This window comes from Pagrus pagrus (assembly GCF_965226575.1).
Source record: "Pagrus pagrus genome assembly, chromosome: 19".
Taxonomy (NCBI): Eukaryota; Metazoa; Chordata; class Actinopteri; order Spariformes; family Sparidae; genus Pagrus; species Pagrus pagrus.
In genome coordinates this window covers 26,763,030-26,782,418 of record NC_140203.1, presented here as the reverse complement: position 1 = coordinate 26,782,418, position 19,389 = coordinate 26,763,030, and the positions used below count along the sequence as shown (strand labels likewise).

The window sequence follows — 19,389 nt, the reverse complement described above, 5'->3', positions numbered from 1 at the left end:
ACTGTATCTGCACAGTTGCCTTGCTACGAGGCAAATTGGCAGTGGTGTCGGAAACTTCTGATGTAACAGTAATCCAGCCAGACACCTGCAGAGAGAGGAAAGGATAAGCAGAAGATTAATCACAGATATAATTTGCTAACACAGTCCAAACCTTTTCCTTAGGTTCTCTTTCATCCCAGACCTATCACCGCCAAAATAATTCATCATTCCATGAATTCACATCTCCAATGTACCAACACCAATATTTAATATTTTCATTAAGCATAAGTCAAGCTGCTCCTCTGACAAAGTGCCAATATTGACACAGCACTGCTCCCCTGTTGCATTAATTCATTATGACGACGAAATCCCCATTTAATTACAATCAATAATTTAAAAGAATTAAATAACAAAACAGCTTGAGGTGGAAATCCAATTGTGAATGAGTGAAAAAGAGAAAACATCCTCCCCAGCTGCCGCAACAAGCAATTTGCATGCCAAAGAAGACAATAACAAATTGGGTGAATTTTTATACGCAGATGAAAATTCAAGTCTCAGGTCTCATAATGGAAGAGTAATGAAAAAATAAAATTCAGCCGTGGTGTTGCATGCACACATGGGAGTGAGTGCACATATGTACATGGCATTTATAATTTATAGTGATCATTAATTCATACGGCGAGGCGTCTGGGGAGCAGAGCGGGTGTGTTTGTTTAACTGATGTGCGGGTTTGACACTACATGGAGAGAACATGCAGCACCATCACATCAAGAGCAACGAGTTGTGGCAGGACGAGATGTGGAATGGCAATCAGTTCATACATCTACAGTCATCATTTCATCATGTGACTAGGACAGGTCAGGACTCAGGATGTCACATTCCTGGAGAAAACAACTTGCTGTGATTTACTATCAAAGTAGTAAAAGTAGCTGCAAATTAAATTCTCAAACTGCAACCACAGTCACTTAACGGGACGTAGTTGTTGTCTGGCGACCATGTTGAGTTCGTCAATCCAGAATAATGATACATTTCTTCATGGGGAATTATGACTCCAGTGTATGTAAGCCCTTAAAAACCTGCAACATTGTTTGGGGTGCCTGATTCTCCTGTATTTTTTTTTTTTTTACCTACCCCATTTTAGCAGTTAGCATCAAGTGCCATACATTGTTTGATTCAGGAGAACCTTAAGTTTCAGTCTGGCTCATTTGAAGTCATACATTTGCTTTGTTTGAAAATGGATCAATTTACCAAAATTAAAACAAAAAACAAACAAACACAATTTCATGTGAAATCAGACAGAACCTCGGGAAGGCCAGGTTTTATTTTATTCATAATGATGCATTTGGATGTTTTTAGACATCCACATGTATACTTTACTACATCACCTGTTAAGCTCAGTTTGGTAGAGTGTGGACCCAAATGCGGACACTGAGGCTGGAAGTAGGTTAAAGAGTGATTTATTGATTTCACAAAAGTTCTGAAAGTGAAGGAGTTTAGTGCTCCAGGTGGAGTCCCCGTCTGGTAGTGTGGAGGTGGAGGTGCGGTAGCTCACGGTGACGCTGGTGGTAGCTTGATGCGTTGAGACGCTGGAGAGCACGGAGTAAGACAGCTGGCTGCAGAGGTGCAGAGGGCTGGATGGCTGGAGCTAGAAGCAGGCTTGCTGGTGAATACTGGTCGTAGAGAGTAAACACGAGAGTAATGAGATTTCAAAGAGTACAAAACAAAACAATTAGAGGTCATTGAGATCGACAGTCTAACTGGAGCCATGTACCACATCGAGTTGATGAAATCATCTGGCAGCAGGTAGCGTGAAGAGCAGGGCTTTATCAGCAGGCGCTGATTGCCAACCTGATGCAGGTGAGCTTGTGACAGCAGCTCCGGTAGTGGGAAGCTCCATCCAGCCTCTCCATGCACCTCTGTAAGTACAAACAGAAAAAAGAAACCTCACCAAGCACCAAAATATCCACCACAAACATGACAGGACATGACAGTACCCCCCCCCCCCTCAACAGGCGCCTCCAGGCGCCCTGTCCGGTTTGTGAGGAAACTCACGGTAGAAATCTGTCAGAAGTGTATAATCCAAGAGGAGGGCCCGCGAGACCCCGATGATGAACATCCAAAATCTTGCTAACGGTGTAGGCAGAAGCGTTGTCAATGACCCGGGTGGATGGCAGGGGTTCGGCCACAGGGCTGAGATAGCTGGAGGAGATGGGCTTGAGCTGGGAGACGTGGAACGTGGGATGCACAGGTAGGGAGGTGAGCAGCTTGAGATGAACAGCAACGGGGCTAATAGATCTCTCCACCTTGAACGGACCAACAAAACGTGGAGCCAGCTTGTGGGACTCCACCTGGAGAGGGGGATCCCGAGAGGAAAGCCACACCTTATCTCCTGGCTGATATAGGCGAGCGGGAATCTGGTGACAATCAGCCAGCCGCTGACTTTGCCGGGTAGACTGGATGATGGAGCCTTGAGCCGCTCTCCAAACCTCCTTGCACCGGGTGATATGTGCGTGGACTGAAGGGACAGCGACCTCGCCCTCCTGGGTGGAAAGAAGGGGAGGTTGATAACCATAATTGGCCATGAATGGAGTCAGCTGTGCTGACCAGTGAATTGTGCGTGTACTCAACCCACGGGAGGAAGGAGTACCAGGAAGTGGGATTTGGGGCAGTGACGCAGCGTATGGTGGTCTTCAGATCCTGATTGGCTCTCTCTGTTTGACTGTGGATGATAACCGGAGGTTAGACTGGAGGTAGTACTAGAAGCTTTACAAAAAGCCTGCCATACCTGCAGTGTGAATTGAGGGCTGCGATCAAAGACGATGTCAGCAGGGAGTCGGAAGACGTGGAGGATGAGTAGTTCAGCGGTCTCAGTAGCGGATGGGAGCTTGACAAAAGGGATGTAGTGCACCATCTTTGAGAAGCAGTCCACAATGGTGAAAATGGCATATCCATCAGAGAGAGGGAGAACAGTGACAAAATCCACTGCTATATGGGACCAGGCATGACCAGGGACCGGCAGAGGCCTGAGGAGACCAGCGGGGAGGTGATGGGATGACTTGCTCCTGGCGCACACCACACAAGCAGCCACAACTTCTCCCACGTCTTTGGCTTGACCAGGCCACCAAAAGTGCTGGCGAAGAAATTGTAATGTTCGTTGAGCTCCGGGATGGCATGTGAACCTGGAAGCATGCCCCCACAGTAACGCCTGGGACCAGACCTCCTCCGGTACGAATAGCCGTTTAGGTGGACCAGTACCAGGGTCGGGGTGATTTCTTTGGGCCTCACCGACTGTGTATTCGATCTCCCAAGTGGCAGCGCCAATGATTTGAGGAGAAGGCACAATGGACTCTGGGTCAGCAGGAGGTACGTCAGCTGAGAACAGGTGAGAAAGGGCGTTTCCAGTACACCCTTAGAGAGGGTGTACTGGAAACGGCTTAAGGATAGTGACTGGCGGGCCTGGCAGGAATTGAGTCTTTTAGCAGAAAAATGTATGCAAGGTTTTTATGATCCATCCAAATGAGGAAAGGCTCCATGGTCCCTTCAAGCCAATGACGCCACTCCTATAGCGCCAAGACCACGGCCAGGAGCTCTCTATTTCCCACGTCGTAATTCCTCTCCGCAGGGGAGAGACGTCGGGAAAAGAAGACGCAGGGATGAATTTTTTTAGTGGCGGCATTCCGCTGGGAGAGGACAGCTCCTACGCAGGAGTCTGAGGCGTCCACCTGGGCGTGAGTGAATAATGCTTTCAGTTTCTTGAAGGCTGAGTCGGTACCGGGAGACCAGGTGAAAGGGGAAGCAGGTGAGTTGAGTGAGGGGGGCCACGACTCGGCTGTAGTCGTGGATGAATCGCCGGTAAAAGTTGGGAAATCCCAGGAAACAATGAAGCTGTCCCTGTGTTGAAGGTGTAGGCCATTCCTCGGCTTGGATTTTGGCGGGGTCTGGCTGAAGCTTCCCTTGAGCTATCACGAAGCCCAAAAAACTGACTTCAGCCAAGTGAAACTCACACTTCTCTGGTTTCAGTTTATTGTTGAGAAAATCAATATATCATCCAGGTAGACATATACAAAATGATTTAGCATGTCTCTGAGAATGTTGTTGATTAGCGCTTGAAAAACAGCAGGGGCGTTAGAAAGGCCTAACGGCATCACCTGGCACTCAAAATGTCCCAGGGGGGTGTAGAATGCCGTCTTCCATTCATCCCGCTCTCGAATGTGGACCAGGTGATATGCATTCCGCAGGTCCAGCTTGGTGAATACCCGGGCATGACACAGAGGTTCAAATGACGGGTCAATAAGGGGCATATTTTTGAATATGATGTCATATTCGTAGTCGATACATGGGCGAAGACTCCCATCCTTCTTCCCCACAAAAAAGAAGCCAGCACCAAGGAAGGCCAGATTAAACCAGAAGCTCGGGAAGTATTTATGTATTCCTCCATTGACTCTCACTCAGAGCGTGACAGGTTCTACAGCCGACTTGAAGGGAGAGGAGCCCCAGGCAGCAGATCAATGGCACAGTCATATGGGCGGTGAGGTGGCAGACAGAGCTTGCTCCTTGCTGAACACTGTGGCTAAATCATGGTAAACTGGTGGCACCAGGGACAGATCGGGTGAGGTAGGAGCGACAGAGACAGATGGTTTGACAGTAGTGACGGCAGAACAGAGACAATGGTAATGACAGAAAACGTTCCAACTGGAAATGGAGGCGGAACACCTGTCTATGTGGGGGCGTAACCATGGGAGACCCAGAACTACTGGAGAGGAGGGAGATGAGATGACATAGAGCTGCAGACATTTCCGATGATTGCCAGAAATAATTAATGACATGGGTGCGGTGCGGTGAGTGACAGTTGCCATGCGCCGCCCATCTAATGCATTCACAGTCTTGGGGTCTTGAGGGTTTCAATGGGAATTAGTGACTGTTCAACAAGGGAGGAGTCAATGACACTATCATCTGCACAAATCCATGAATGGGGAGCGACTCCTGTGACCACTGGAGAGTTGCTGGGAGGTTGATGTGAGCTGTAGGGCTGGGAATGGAGGTTGTCTGGCTCACCAATGTGCCCTTATTCTCTTGCGAGCTGGACCTTTTGGCAGCGCCGGGCTGGAGCCGGGCCGGGTCCTCCCTACCTGCATAGGCTCTTCCGGAAAAACAGGAGCAGTTCTGGGGATTCAGGTGGGACGTGGGGAGCTCTGAGGTATGGGCAGGGAGTGAGAAAACTGAGTGGGGGTGGAGCTAGCTAATATGCGGCTGGAGGATGACTTCTCTCTCTCTCTTTCTTTGAACCGATTATCTAGCTGGATTACCAGAGAAATCAACTGCTCGAGGGATGTTGGTTCTTCCCTAGATGCTCATCTTGTAATCTGTCTGATAAACCCCTTTTAAAGAAACTCACGAGCACAGGCTTGTTCCAACCCGTCTTAGCAGCTAAAATGCGGAAATCAATTGAGTAATTAGCTGCAGACTGTGAACCCTGGCGTAATGAAAATAATCTGGTGGCTGCTTCTGAACCCTGTACAGGATGATCAAAGGCCCTCCTCATCTCCGTTACAAACTTAATATGAGAATTGAGAGCCCCTGAACCTGCCTCCCACAAAGCTGTTGCCCACTGAGCTGCTTTACCTCTCAACAAATTCATGGAATACGTGATCTTAGCTTTATCAGAGGTGTAACTGGTAGGTTGCAAATTCAATACATGAGAGCATTGAAGTAAAAAGCTACCACATGACCCTAAATCTCCGGAGTAATGTTCTGGTGGGGGAACAAAAGGTTCTTTGACCAGGGGAGAAGAGGACTGAGTAGAGTTCGTACTGGGGTGGTTACTCACAGCAGCAGGTGTAGTTGAGGAAGAGGCAGGTGGTTGGGAGGTGAGCAGGTTGACTTGATGGCCGATCTGGGAAACGCTGGTAGATAGTCTGAAGTGTTTCCATTAGTCCCTGAAGCATTTGTTCGTGTCTTCCCACGAGGGCACCTTGAGCATTTAGGGCCTGATGGATGGAATTCAGATCCGCTGGGTCCGTATCTTGGCCAGATGATTCTGTTAAGCTTGGTTTGGTAGAGTGTGGACCCAAATGCGGACACTGAGGCTGTAAGTGATTTATTGATTTCACAACAATTCTGCAAGTGAAGGAGTTGAGCACTCCAGGCGGAGTCCCTGTCTGGTAGTGTGGAGGTAGAGGTGTGGTAGCTCACGGTGACGCTGGTGGTAGTGTGATGCGCTGAGATGCCGGAGAGCATGGAGTGAGACAGCTGGCTGCAGAGGTGCGGAGGGCTGGGCAAGCACCAAAATATCCACCAAATATGACAGGACATGACATCACCTTCCATAAGAAAGTTACATACATTTATTTTGATATTATTCTCAGTATTTTTCAGTTACTGACCATGTGGATGTGTCCAAAAAAGTTCAGAGTAAATAGAAATGTTGTTAAATCATAACAGAGGACATTGAAGCAAAAATGACTTGAACATGAACATGAACAACAAAAGTTGCTTGGCTACAACCATTGCTACAACAAATGTGATACTGAAAAGCTGAAAAAATCCACTTTGCATGAGTTTTCAAAGCATATGGATAGGATTAGCAGTTATTAGCAGTAGTTAGCTAACTTAAGTGGCTGACAGTTATCAAGGTTATCTAGGAGGGTTAACTAGTCAACATAAGACAATCGGGATAGGGAATGGAAGTGTTATGTTCAAAGTAAAACTGGGCGAACCTACCTAGCCTAACATTTAAATGAATATGTATTGTTGAAGTTTATAGAAGGTGAAAGAAATAAAAGTTACATTTTGAAATGATGATGTACTATGTTTTATTTGCTGAATGTCCTTTAAAATAACTCATTATGTCTCTTTCTCTCTGTCTCCCTATTGGTCTCTCAGAGCCAAGCTCGCACTATGTGATTTCCCTGAAGGCGTTCAATAATGCCGGAGAGGGAGTTCCTCTGTATGAGAGCGCGGTCACACGATCTCTGACAGGTATGATCATCCACAAGATAATACTGACACACTCAAGTGATGTGTGGCAGATAAAATAACACGTTACATGTCAGTCCAGAATATGATTTTTGTGTCGGCATCAGTATATGAAACTGAAGAAATTTGAGTTTGATGTACAGACTGCTGTTAGTATGCCAAAGGTAGGGGTAGCAGTAGCATTTAATTATTGTAGTGGAATAAGAATTGCATGGAAAACCATTAGTAGAAATAGTACTGGCATTAAAACAGTATTTGTAGTAGTATTATAACAGCAGCAGCAGTAGGTCAAGCAGCAGTATTAGCAGAAGGAGTACAGCCCATTAGCCCATTTAACATATGAATTCTGGTTAAGTAAAGTAAAGAGTGGGTTATAGAGTATAGATTGGGTTGCAGTGTATAGAGTGGGTTATAGAGTAAAGAGGGGGTTATAGAGTATAGAGTCGGTTGCAGTGTATAGAGTGGGTTATAGAGTAAAGAGTGGGTTATAGAGTATAGAGAAATACATTTAGAATACCCAGATCTTCCCCATAGCTTCTACATTGTGTGGCCAATAGCTGGTGGACTTCTGTTTTTGCTCTTTGCAATGGGGATAAAATGATTTTATCATGCAGCTCTTCCAGATCTTCCAAATATGATTGGACCAAATGGATCAGATTTTGATAGTGAAACTAATCTTTTTGTGGTGGTTGTAGCGCTGAAAAACATACAGTAACTACCATTTTACAGCCACTTCCTTCTCAATGTAAGCCGGGGGGTGTTAGCAGTACCAGTGTAACTAGGAGTAGTCGCTTTAGTAATAGTGGCTTAGCGACAGTATGAGTAGCAGTTGTTGCACCAATTGGTCTATATTTTATGCAAATGTCCTCAGACACAATGCAAGCACAGGCACAGAACCACAGCACAGATTAGTCTTGCCCACTTGGGTGTCACTGTTGTATTCAACCAGTTTCAAGTTTTTTACTCACTCACGCACTCACTCACTCACTCAAAAAACAAACAAACCAGTAGTAGCCCACAGCAGCTACTTCAGAAACAGCTGTATTTAAGTAGTAGTAGTAGTAGAAGCACTATAAGTTACATTGGTAATAGTAGCAGTCGTCGCAGTAGTAGAACTTGCACTAAGTAGCAAAGCAAATGTAAGCGGTAGAATTAGCCAGTTTTGATGAAAGGATAACTGACTGTAAAAATGGATTGCTGTATGAATAAAAGAATGAGTTCACGAGTGAGTGAGTGAATGTATGTGTGATTGAATGAATAGATATTTACAATTTGTGTGAACTTCTTGAATTGAAAAAAGTTAAATACTGTATGTAGGCCTTCATCAGAGAGAGAGAGAGAGAGAGAGAGACAGAGAGAGAGAGAGGGACTCATTAGCTCTTCCTGCAGACTATGGCATGCAGAAGTGAGATAAATGAAACACATCCAACTCTCAGCCAAGTTTCATCTTATGAATTAATCAGCCAGCCCTCCTCTGCACACTCGGCAGCCTGCAGCTGACATAAATCCTTTATTGCTTGCATAGAAATGCCACATTTCTGCTGTTTTTCACTCATCATGATGTGATGATAGTCACAGCTCAGTTTCTTAATATTTTTCTACAGGATGTTTTTATGGTGAAACTTTTCAAAAAAGATTTTTTAAACTCGTGCTTGTTGTCTTTGATTGAAATTTCTTTAAAAGAGGAAGAAGAAGGAGAAGAGAGGGAGATGGGTATGGAGTCTTGAGAGAGAAACAGCAGAAGGGGGCACAGAAAGGGAGACAGACATTTGGTGGACGTTATTGGCAGCTCATGGAAAGAAGATGAAAAAAAATAAATGAGGGCAAGGACGGAAAAGAGATGAGTGAGGAGAGAAAGAAGGCACAACACACACATTTTTTCTGCCAACAGTGAACTGAACTTAACCACCACTAATGAGCGCTTTTAACTCTTGTGAGAGTAATGACACTCATAAGTATAACTAGTCATCATGAAAATAGAAGAGGGTAATGTTTCATACTGTAATCAACGCACAGAAGCTCAAATGTATTGCAATTCATTACAAATTCAGTGGTGGGCAATACTGTATAGTCTTATGAACGCTCTTAGTCCGACCGTATTTTGAGTCTTAGTTTGAACATTCCTAAAGTGTGGCATCATTTTGATCAGCTTATGCAGTGTCACAACATTTATTTCCGTCCAGAATTGTATTAATTTTTCACCACGATCTTGTATTGATGATGGGAGAGTCAGGCCCCTGCATTAAGTCTTCTCCAGCACATCCCAAAGATTCTCAACGGGGTTAAGGTCTGGACTCTGTGGTGGCCAATCCATGTGTGAAAATTATGTCTCATGCTCCCTGAACCACTCTTTCACAGTTTGAGCCCAGTGAATTGTGGCATTGTCAACTTGGAATATGCTCGTGCCATCATGGAAGAAAAAATCCATTGATGGAAAAACCTGTTATTCAGTATATTCAGGCAGTCAGCTGACTTCATTTTTTGGGCACATAACGTTGCTGAACCGAGACCTAACCAACTGATTCAACCCCAGATCATAACAATGCCCCCACAGGCTTGTACATTAGGCACTAGGCATGATGGGTGCATCACTCTATTTGCCTTGCTTCTTACCCGATGGGCCCATCACTCTGGAGCAGGGTACATCTGGGCTCATCAGACCACATGACCCGTTTCCATTGCTCCAGAGTCCAATCTGTATGCTCCCTAGCAAACAGATTAGCCTCACTGATAAGTTGTTTTCTTAAGGCTACACAGCTGTTTAGTCCCAATCTCTTGAGTTCTCTTCACATGGTGTGTGTGGAAATGCTCTTACTTTCACTATTAAACATAGACGTGAGTTCTATTGTTGATTTCATACCATTTGATCTCACCAAAAGTTGAAGATGACCTTTTTTTAATTTAATTTAATTTAATTTAATTGATTTTAAGATGAAGTTTTAATAATGCGTTGGACAGTTCTTAACCCAAGTTTAGTAGTTTCAGCATCTCCTTAGTTGTTTTCTTTGCTTGATGCAGGCCAATAATCTGACCCTTCTGAAACAGAGTAACATCTTTTGTCTTCAGAGATGGTTGTTTAAGAAATGAGAAGCCCCTCACTGCATCAGTTAGGGTTAAATAACTTGATACCAGCTGAATCATATTAATCACTGTAGTAATTATCCAATGGAAGGCTCTGACCTATCTGCTTAGTTAAATCCAGGTGGTGGCTAGGCAGTCTAGATATATTAAGGGAGTGTAAGACTTACAAATTTAGACAAAACAAAGGTCATGTTAAGATTTTTGCTGGAATAACTTATAATGTTCCAGGTTTACACTGAACAGCAAAGGGATGAGACTGTATGATATCAGCTGGATAAAAGTTTTGCTCTCAGTCAGGGTTTGTTTTGGAATGGAAGAGCCCTCTGCTCTGTCACGGCTAGTTGGTAAAGAGACACACATAGTTCTGTGAGGATCTTTAAAGACACATTGCCCACTGATTCACGTTAGACGGCTGAAAATCCAAGATAAGTATATCAGGGGGTTAAAGGAAGTATTTTTGGAGTTACTGAAGTTTATGGTAAGTAAACCTGTAACCGTGTGCAACATTATCCTTTGTTGGTAATGGAATAGACAAAAATAAATGTACATCTCTAGTTGAGGAAAAGAACAAAACAGATGACTGTGTAGACACAGTGGGTTCTATAGAGCAGGAGTTCTATACTTTTTGGATGAGGAGAAAGAGTGGTCCAGACATAAATAATCTGCTTTGATTAAAAATTATGTCCCTTACTTGATGAATAATTAATTCTACTAAGCAGATTCCTGGTTAGGTGAGTGTTTATCAGGTGATATATCTGTACAGAAGAATGTATCAGAACCAGCAACATCAAGCGAGACTGAGGGAGAGAGTGTGTGCAGCTGTGGGTGCATATATGGACAGAAGGAGAGAAGCTTCAACTCTTAGATATCCTGCAAAATTAACCTCAACACTCAGTGTAATCACAACTAATCGGTCATAGAATGAATGATGAAAAACATCTGGAGTTCTACAGACATACACAGACATCTTTGATCATTTCTGTTCAAATACGCACACAAATCTGAAGTTCGAAAGAGATTCATAGACACATCTGGATTTGTATAGAGATACTCTGACACGTGGAGTTCTGTAACATTATCTGTATCTGAAGTTATATAGACATACATAAACATGTCTAGAATGCTATAGAGATATATTAACACATCTGGACTTTTGTAGGAATGAAAAAACATCTGGAGTTCTGTAAAGACTCATGGACACATTTGAAGTACTATATAAAATTATCAAATACATAGACAGAAAACTATGGTTCTGTTTTGTTCTATGTAGAATTTAGAATTACATTGGCAGTAAACACATCAGCAGTTCTGTAGAAGTATTCTAAACAAATATGTAGTTCTGCAGAGATTTGTAAACCCATCTGGAGTTCTCTCGGGATACACAGTCTGACACAGAGTTGTAGTGTGATAGTCAGGAGTTGATAAGCTAGGACCCTGAGGGCTGAGACAAGAACTGACAAGGTCATCAGCAGTGTCACACACAGGGAGATATACAGTACATCCACTCACACAAACACACTTTCTGTCTCGTCGAGCCGGGACAAGCTGAATTCTCTGTCACTTATGTTGGCAGGCTGCTCGAGAGTTTTTTATGAGAGCCTTAAAGAACGGCTCGTTAACAGTAGGATCCTCGTTAATATACTGCCTCGTCCTCGCCTTGACATCAGCGCACTGCAGACACAGAGCTGATCATCAACCAACCGCCATGCCGCCATTTAATCAACGACTGGAGGACTGCAGAGAGACAGAGAGAAAGGAAAGAGGAAGGGAGACGGGGGACGGATACGAGCAATAAAAATAATTCATAGACGATAGAAAAAGGGAGGAAATGCGGTAGAGAGGTAAGCAAGGGATGGAAAAGGTACTGGAAAGAAGAATGATGAAATAAGAGATGGAAGGATGGAAGGTTGGAAGAAGAGGAAGGAGAGGAGGGAGGAAAAGAGGGAGCCATGCAGGACGGGACAGAGAGGAATAAAAGACAGAGTGCAGAAAATGTGCAAAGGAGGAAAAAAGTGAGCAGACAGAGGGGCGATGTAGAGAGTGAGGAAATAAGGAAGGAGGGAGAAGAGAATAGAGGTGGGAGTGCTGTGGTGGAGGAGGGGGAGGAGGCTGTCCTCTGTCCTCATCAGTATTCTGTCCTGACTGGAGCTTTATTGTGATGCTGGACGACCAGTTTAACCACGACAGGGCCTGCTGCAGCTCGCCCCGTAGCTCTTAACACCTCTTTCATCAATCTCTCTGTCTCTCATCAGTCTCTCTGTCTGTGTCCGCCCCTGCAGCTGTACATCTCTCTTCAACAGAAGCACATTAGATGTCAGTGTTGATTCTCTCAGTGGTCTCGTTTACACTGCAGACACAACAGGGTGAGTCTCCTTCATCTCCCAGGACTGATGCTGCCTTCTTGTGAGCACTACAGTCAGGATCACAATATGTTCAAACGTTCAGGTGGTTTAAATTATTGGATCATAAACAAACAATGTAGCTAAATTTCCAGCAGCAAATCAATTCACTGGGCGTGCTCATCAGTTCTTCTTTGTGTGTGCTTCAAGGAAAAGTAGGCTTTGTCACTATTTATTTTATACAATTTTACTCAACAAGTTACAATAGTTTATCTAGATTTTCTAAACCAGGTAATTTGTTGGTTAACCTGAAAGTGAGTAAATTGTTTCAATACTATTAACAAATCTGTGTCTCATGATTCATGAGTAAAGCATAGTTTACAAAAAATGTAGCCCAGTTGTGAGAATAAAATGTTGGCATACGACAGATACATTCATATTAACATTTCTACAATACATTTCATATAACGTTCATATTACATGTTTATGAGCTATGAGCTTACTTTCATGTCAGGAGCTGGAGGAGATGGTGGTAGCGTGACAGCTAGGTAAGAGGACTGCAGGCAAGAAACTACTGCTCAAGGTCGCGTTTTAACATTTGTAAGCATGAAACAGAGATGCTCTCCAAGTCTTTTTTTGCAAGTCTTATGTCAGGTCTGAATTCTCTGAGGTGCAAGTCCAAGTCAAGTCTCAAGTCTTGGCTTAATGGCTATAATGAGCATTCTATCATTTGCTGTGCCATCCAGTACAGATCATAATTCCCTATATTAGCACCACCACCAACCGCAAGCAAAACTACACATAAGTTACACATTATACCGTCTCTATACTGTACCTGACTCAGACTTTTCACTCATTAGCTTATGTAACAATCAATCAGAGAAGAGTGCACAGCAGAATGTCCCTCCCCCACCCTCCAGCCCATCCATTTGAGCAACAACTGAGAGGGAATGACAGTCAACATCAACTCGCCAGGCTAAAAGCTGAGACTGTTCACAGGTCCTAGATCGTAAGTCCAAGCAGAGTCTCCAGTCTTTTGGGTACAAGTCCAAGTCAAGTCTCAAGTCTCTTTGTGTGGCAACTTTGTTTGCAGACTCAAGTCCCCATCTCTGGCATGAAACTACTGGATATTTTTTACTAGATGTCGGGACATTTTCTGGCCATGTTTGTGGCAACAGAACCAGGTATTTTCAGCCAAAACATTTTCTTTTCCCAAACCTAACCAGGAGGATGTTGTGGCTTAACCTAAAAAGACCATTAGCACACCTTTGTCACAATGTTAAACTGAAATTAAACGTGAAGTTGTAACATAAACACACAAAATGTAAAGTTTGGACATATCAAACTTAAATTCCAAACATATCAAAGATACAGTTTTAACATATCTGTGGTTGACAATACGTCAACACCCACTGCTTGTCAGATTAGGTCTAGTTTTAGTTTGCACCTGTACTTTACTGATCAGTTTGCATCTGTATTTTATTGTTCAGTTGGCACCTGTACTTTACTGTACAGTTTGCATCTGTACTTTACTGTACAGTTTACATCTGTACTTTACTGTACAGTTTACACCTGTACTTTACTGTTCAGTTTGCACCTGTACTTTACTGTTCAGTTTGCACTGGGATTACTGTTGCACCTGCCCACTTTGGCCTGTCAACAGTCTAGATTGTGTAGGTGGATTCGAGAGCTGATGATGATGTTGAGTCTGAGTAAGCTGAACAACTCTAAGTTTGAAGTGATTTGTTCCAGTTACACTTCTAAAATCACTCTCTGTCTCCCTCTCTATTTATGTGTGCTTGTGTGCGTGAGGCAAACACACAAACATACATGTTTGAATCAGAAAACATTCTAGAGGGACAGACAGTGATCTGCTTTCTGTGGTGTCATTTATGATCATTTTTTCGAAAAAGAACAGAATCAGATGAAGACTGAACTTTTTTAATTTTAAGTGCAATTAAAAGTTGTGGTTTTATATATTTTAATCACATCATTTGAATCAATATGGTTAAATATTTTGTTCTGCTGTTTTTTAGTTATGACATCTTTTATGTCTATGATTTATTTTTATTTTGTTCACCATGTAATCTCAGTCAGTAATTCTGGCAAGAACAGTAAAACCATCAGCAACAAACCTAATAGTGATTTTTCTGTTTCATTGAATTCATGCAGTGAACCAGAAAACAGCATTGCAAAGTTTAAAACTGTTGGTGTTTTCAAACTATCTGTGTCACTTACTTTGTTTGACTAACAGTAGATCAGAGGCCACAGAGCTAAAATCAGCAGAGCAAGTTTTATCTCTGATTCCTCTGATCACTGTGTTTATCTCTGCTCCTTCTAGCTTTCTGTTAGCATCTGTTTCATGTTCTGCTACCTTCAGGTGCTCCTCCAGCTTTAACTTCCTATTTCAGAAGTCACATTTCTACATTCTGTGAGACTTTCAAATGCTTCATGTTCAAGTACTATGATTCACAAAAATAAAGATGTATTTTATTTTTCAGTTTAGTTTTCTCGAACATGCTCACGTCTCCAGTATTTTTGAAAGCACATGAAGACAGCATATGCTCTCCGATTGGCTAGAGACACAGATCCACACAGAGGGCTTTCATTTGTTTATATATAAAGAAGAACACAGTCAGATTTTCCAATTTTGGTGATTTCTCAGGACATTTTGGTGTTTATTTATTTTACTTTTTAAGAAAGACAAATCCCCTCCATGCCCTTTAAAAATGTGAAATGGGATGGATATGGGAAAATGGGAATATATAGACAAATGATAAATATGACAAATATGTTGGTTCTCTGTGGATCTGAGGCTCCACCTCTGTTTAGAGCGAGGCCTTTTATCTGTCACTGTCTTCTTACTATTTGTCTTTTTATCTCCTCTTTTCTCTCCTGTTTTTCATTTCCTTACCATCCACTCCTCCTTTTCTTTTTACTTTTCAAACAAACATGGCTGCCTGCTGCATGTCCAAATTGTATCATCTTGCATCATCTTCCATGTCATCTTATCTTTATGTTTGACTTTTCTTTTTTTTTTTACCTGTGCATATCTGAACATGTAACAAACCTATATTAATCTGAATAAATGCTTGTGTCACACTTATCTCCATATATAAATCTTCATTATCGCACATTCATTACACTGTACAATTTCATTAATTATCCCCAAACACCCTGCTTACCATTAACGGCCCCACCTTAGACCCCGTTGACCCATCTGAGGATGACCTCTTCCACCTCTTTGATAAATACCCCACTCCCATGCCAGACACCATCACTCCCATGATCCCCCCGGTGGGTGTACAAGCAGTGGCTCTGTCCTCGGACTCGGTCCGTGTCTCCTGGGCTGACAACTCCATGACCAAGAACCAGAAGGCGTCTGAGGTGCGGTACTACTCTGTCAAGTGGAAGACCAGCTACTCTACTAGTGGAAAGTATAAGGTAAACACAGACAGTCAGTCCATGATGTTAATGTGCTACATCAGTTCCTAGTTTATTATTATTCTGCCAGAGGTGTGGATATGACTTGGACAGGACTCAGACTTGTGAATCTCACTACTCTTGATTTGATTTGACAAAATCACTTGGGACTTGACATTGACTGTAAAACCAATTACTCATTCACTATGATATTCTCACTGAATCCTGACTTGGGACTTACCTGACTATACTTGGGACTTAGCTGTCTTAACTTGGCACTTTGCTTGGGACTTACCTGTGTTGACTTGGGACTTAACTTCATCTTACCTTTCATGCATTCTGGTGCACTTAAAAAATAGAGGTTATCTCATAAATAACATGACCATTAATGAGAAATTGTGGAAAATATAAAATGTAGAAAATAATCAAATAGAACACTAAGTTTTGGCTCTGCTGCCTGGTGATTAGTCCAGTCCTCACAATTTAATTTCCTACAAAGCTTTGGCTATAGAATGTTAACATAAGCATGTAAGCTATACTCAGTAGTCAACATCAGTCTATTGCTTTTAATCTTGTAGCCTATTAATCATGACTTGTAACTAAACCCTGACTGAGAGAAAGATAATCATTGTCTTGTTTTAAAATTATGAGTGCCTGGGAGTGCCATCTTAGGGTGCAGTCACTTTTGGCCCAGTTGCTCCGTACTGTACCGAAGCACGATTGACCCTCCTTCCCAGTCGCCCGCTGGCCTGCACTCACATTGCTCTGGCCACAACCAGGCTTGAGCACGGTTATCTCTTGTACATACGTCATCACGTTCACAAGAACATGACTGTACTTACTTTTTTGTGGCTTAATTCATGTAATTTAGTCATAGTCGCCCGTACCATACAGAAACACACCTCTTCCAATGATACAAGGGCCAAGAAAGTGTACTGTGCTTGAGCACGGTACAGAGCGCTTACACTAATCAAACAAACTGGACTTTGGGGCCAAACATGCTTGGGCACAGATTACAGATTGCCTAGTGTGAGTGCGCCCTTTATGTCTGGTCTGTATGTTCCTGGAAAACGCAACTGTCATTTTTTGTGCACACATGAACCTGCGTAGACATGCAATGCGATTATCTTTCCAAGCTGCGGTGCATAAACACCACTGCCCATTGACATTTATTAAACTTAATAAATGACACGAGTTGTATTTCAGTGTCATGTTTTTCATGAGTCACAGAACTATAAAAAATATTGTACTAAAAACTGAGCCGGAATCATTTCGATTGCTGTGAAAACCATCCTTCACTGATGTTTTCATTTTCTCCTGTTCACCTTGTGAGACTGTTTTTCTTCCGATGAAAACTCTGAACTTCATGAAAACTTTGACAAGATTCTGCTTCAAAACACTGGAAATAGTAAATCTATACAAGGGCAGACAGTCAGCTCACCTTAATAAAGCGCAGTTGGCAGGAGACAGAGATGGAGAGAAGTCTTTTCTCCATCTTTTTTCTCCATCAGTCTCAGAATATAAGACATTTTCTTGGTGACACAAGGACAAACATAAGCCTAGTCTTAAGGTGAAAACAGAACTGAGTTTGCAGATGCTGAAGTGTGTTAATATTCACTGATGTGGAAGTCTTTGAAATTCTATCACAAGTACAAACCCAAGGAAAGAATGACTGTCCACACAAAAAATGATCAGCGTTTTATGAAATTCTGAGGCATTATTCATCTCATTATGTCTAGAATTCTTCTTTATTGGCAAAAATATGTACTGTAACAACAGCTTTAATCTTTTGTCTTGACAAACAACTTCACATTTGCCTTCCATTTTATTCTAAAAACATGTCAATTCTACATCTTTATTGTGTTTACAGTCTGCAGACACCACAGCTCTCAGCCACACTGTCACTGGCCTCAAACCAAACACTATGTACGAGTTTGCTGTCATGGTAACCAAAGGTCGCAAGTCCAGCACCTGGAGTATGACTGCGCACGCCACAACTTATGAAGCAGGTAGGTCTCTCAGACATGCAATCATATTTCTATTTCTGCCCTTGTGAGGAGCCCATGTCCATAACACATCCCTAACCTAAACCCTGACCCAACATTTTTTCCCAAAACCCAAGTCTTAACCCTCAAACAGCCCTTTGTTTTCAGGGTGCTTGCCATTTCATGTTGGAGTGGTGTATGACAGCTGCATGGAAGACTAGACAGACAGACAGACAGACAGACAGACAGACAGATAGATAGGTAGATAGGTAGATAACCCTAAATCTCCCTTGCAGGATTTTAGCGTGTACCAGTAGAATTCTAGTTACATATCTAGATCTACATTACTTGTCAGCTTGAGGTCAAAAGATGATGAATGTCCCATTGATGCAGAATCAAGAATAGAGCAGCTAATGCCAATCAGCTAAGCGCTCAACTTCAGTCCTCTGCCTGAACTATCACTATACTCTATTAAGTGGACCTTGTAATAAACTTTTACTCTATCACTTCCCTTTCACTGACAAAACTACTGAACAGAGGAAGTTCACAGGATTTGTTGAAGGTCATTCTGGGAAAATAGGGATACACTGAATGAGGGCAGGTTCAGTAAACATGGTTTCACCAAGCCAATAAAGGTGCTTTATTTTCCCTTGGGGAACGACAATTACTTTTGTTAAGGGGGTTTGAAAATTGCAGAGAAATCACATTTTGGTTCAGTGTAGCATAATGGAAAAACTCACTCACACACAACAACTTGTCAACTGTCTGCTACAATGAAATCCAACTGCAGACTAAAATCAAAATGTCAAGGTATTCCTTTCAGGATGTTTACAATCATGTTTGAGGATTTGTCACCCAATTAAGCATGAACGGAACTACCCACACCAGCTCCCTGGGGCCCACTGGAATACATTGACATTCAGAGCGAACAGATGGACTGAGCCCACTCAGTCCCTGCAGTGGTCCACCGGCTCTGGACACAAACACTGACCACATTCTCATTGCAAAACATGGCAAAAACTGGCTTCACTGGCACTCTGCAGCATAATACCTCTACTTTACTGTTAGGAATAATCACCCACAGGGAGTTTCAGATGACGTAGTCAGGTATGGACATACTTTCGTGAGCTCCCAAAGTTGAATGCATGGCAAACCTCAGGAGGAAAAAGTGACATAAACCACCTGGTTACACCGAAACAAGCCCTGAAGCTAGCCCTGCAATCATGGTCGGCAGACAAGAGGCACACGACAGCCTCTTAAAGGCTATCCAGGAGAGTAAAGACAACCTGCTTGAACACGTTGACAAGAAGATGGCAGTCATATAAATATTGCTGAACAAGATTGAACGATCGCTCTCTTCATTATCTGAACAAGTCCAGGAGTTGGAGACACATGTGGGCGCCAACGACAACATCATTACTGAATTGTAGTTGCACGGAGAAGTTGGAAAAACAAATGGCTATCCTGAAAGAAAAAGCAGACGACCTTGAGAACTGTAGCAGGAGGTCCAAAATGAGGATTATTAATATACCGGAGAAGATGGAGGGATGAGATGCAGCGGGGTTCCTGGAGCAACTTGTGCTGAGGCTCCTAGGCTGTGACAACTT

General features: G+C 42.8%; 1 protein-coding gene across 1 annotated transcript in view; it reads left to right on the top strand.

Moving 5' to 3' along the window:
• The window catches only part of dcc (DCC netrin 1 receptor), a 341,027-nt gene that overhangs the window by 244,089 nt on the left and 77,549 nt on the right, over positions 1 to 19,389 (top strand). Inside the window, exons 16-18 of the mRNA XM_084383879.1 lie at positions 6,862 to 6,957; positions 15,580 to 15,818; positions 17,668 to 17,806. Coding sequence (XP_084240005.1) covers positions 6,862 to 6,957; positions 15,580 to 15,818; positions 17,668 to 17,806 — 474 coding nt within the window. The remainder of the gene's footprint in view (positions 1 to 6,861; positions 6,958 to 15,579; positions 15,819 to 17,667; positions 17,807 to 19,389) is intronic.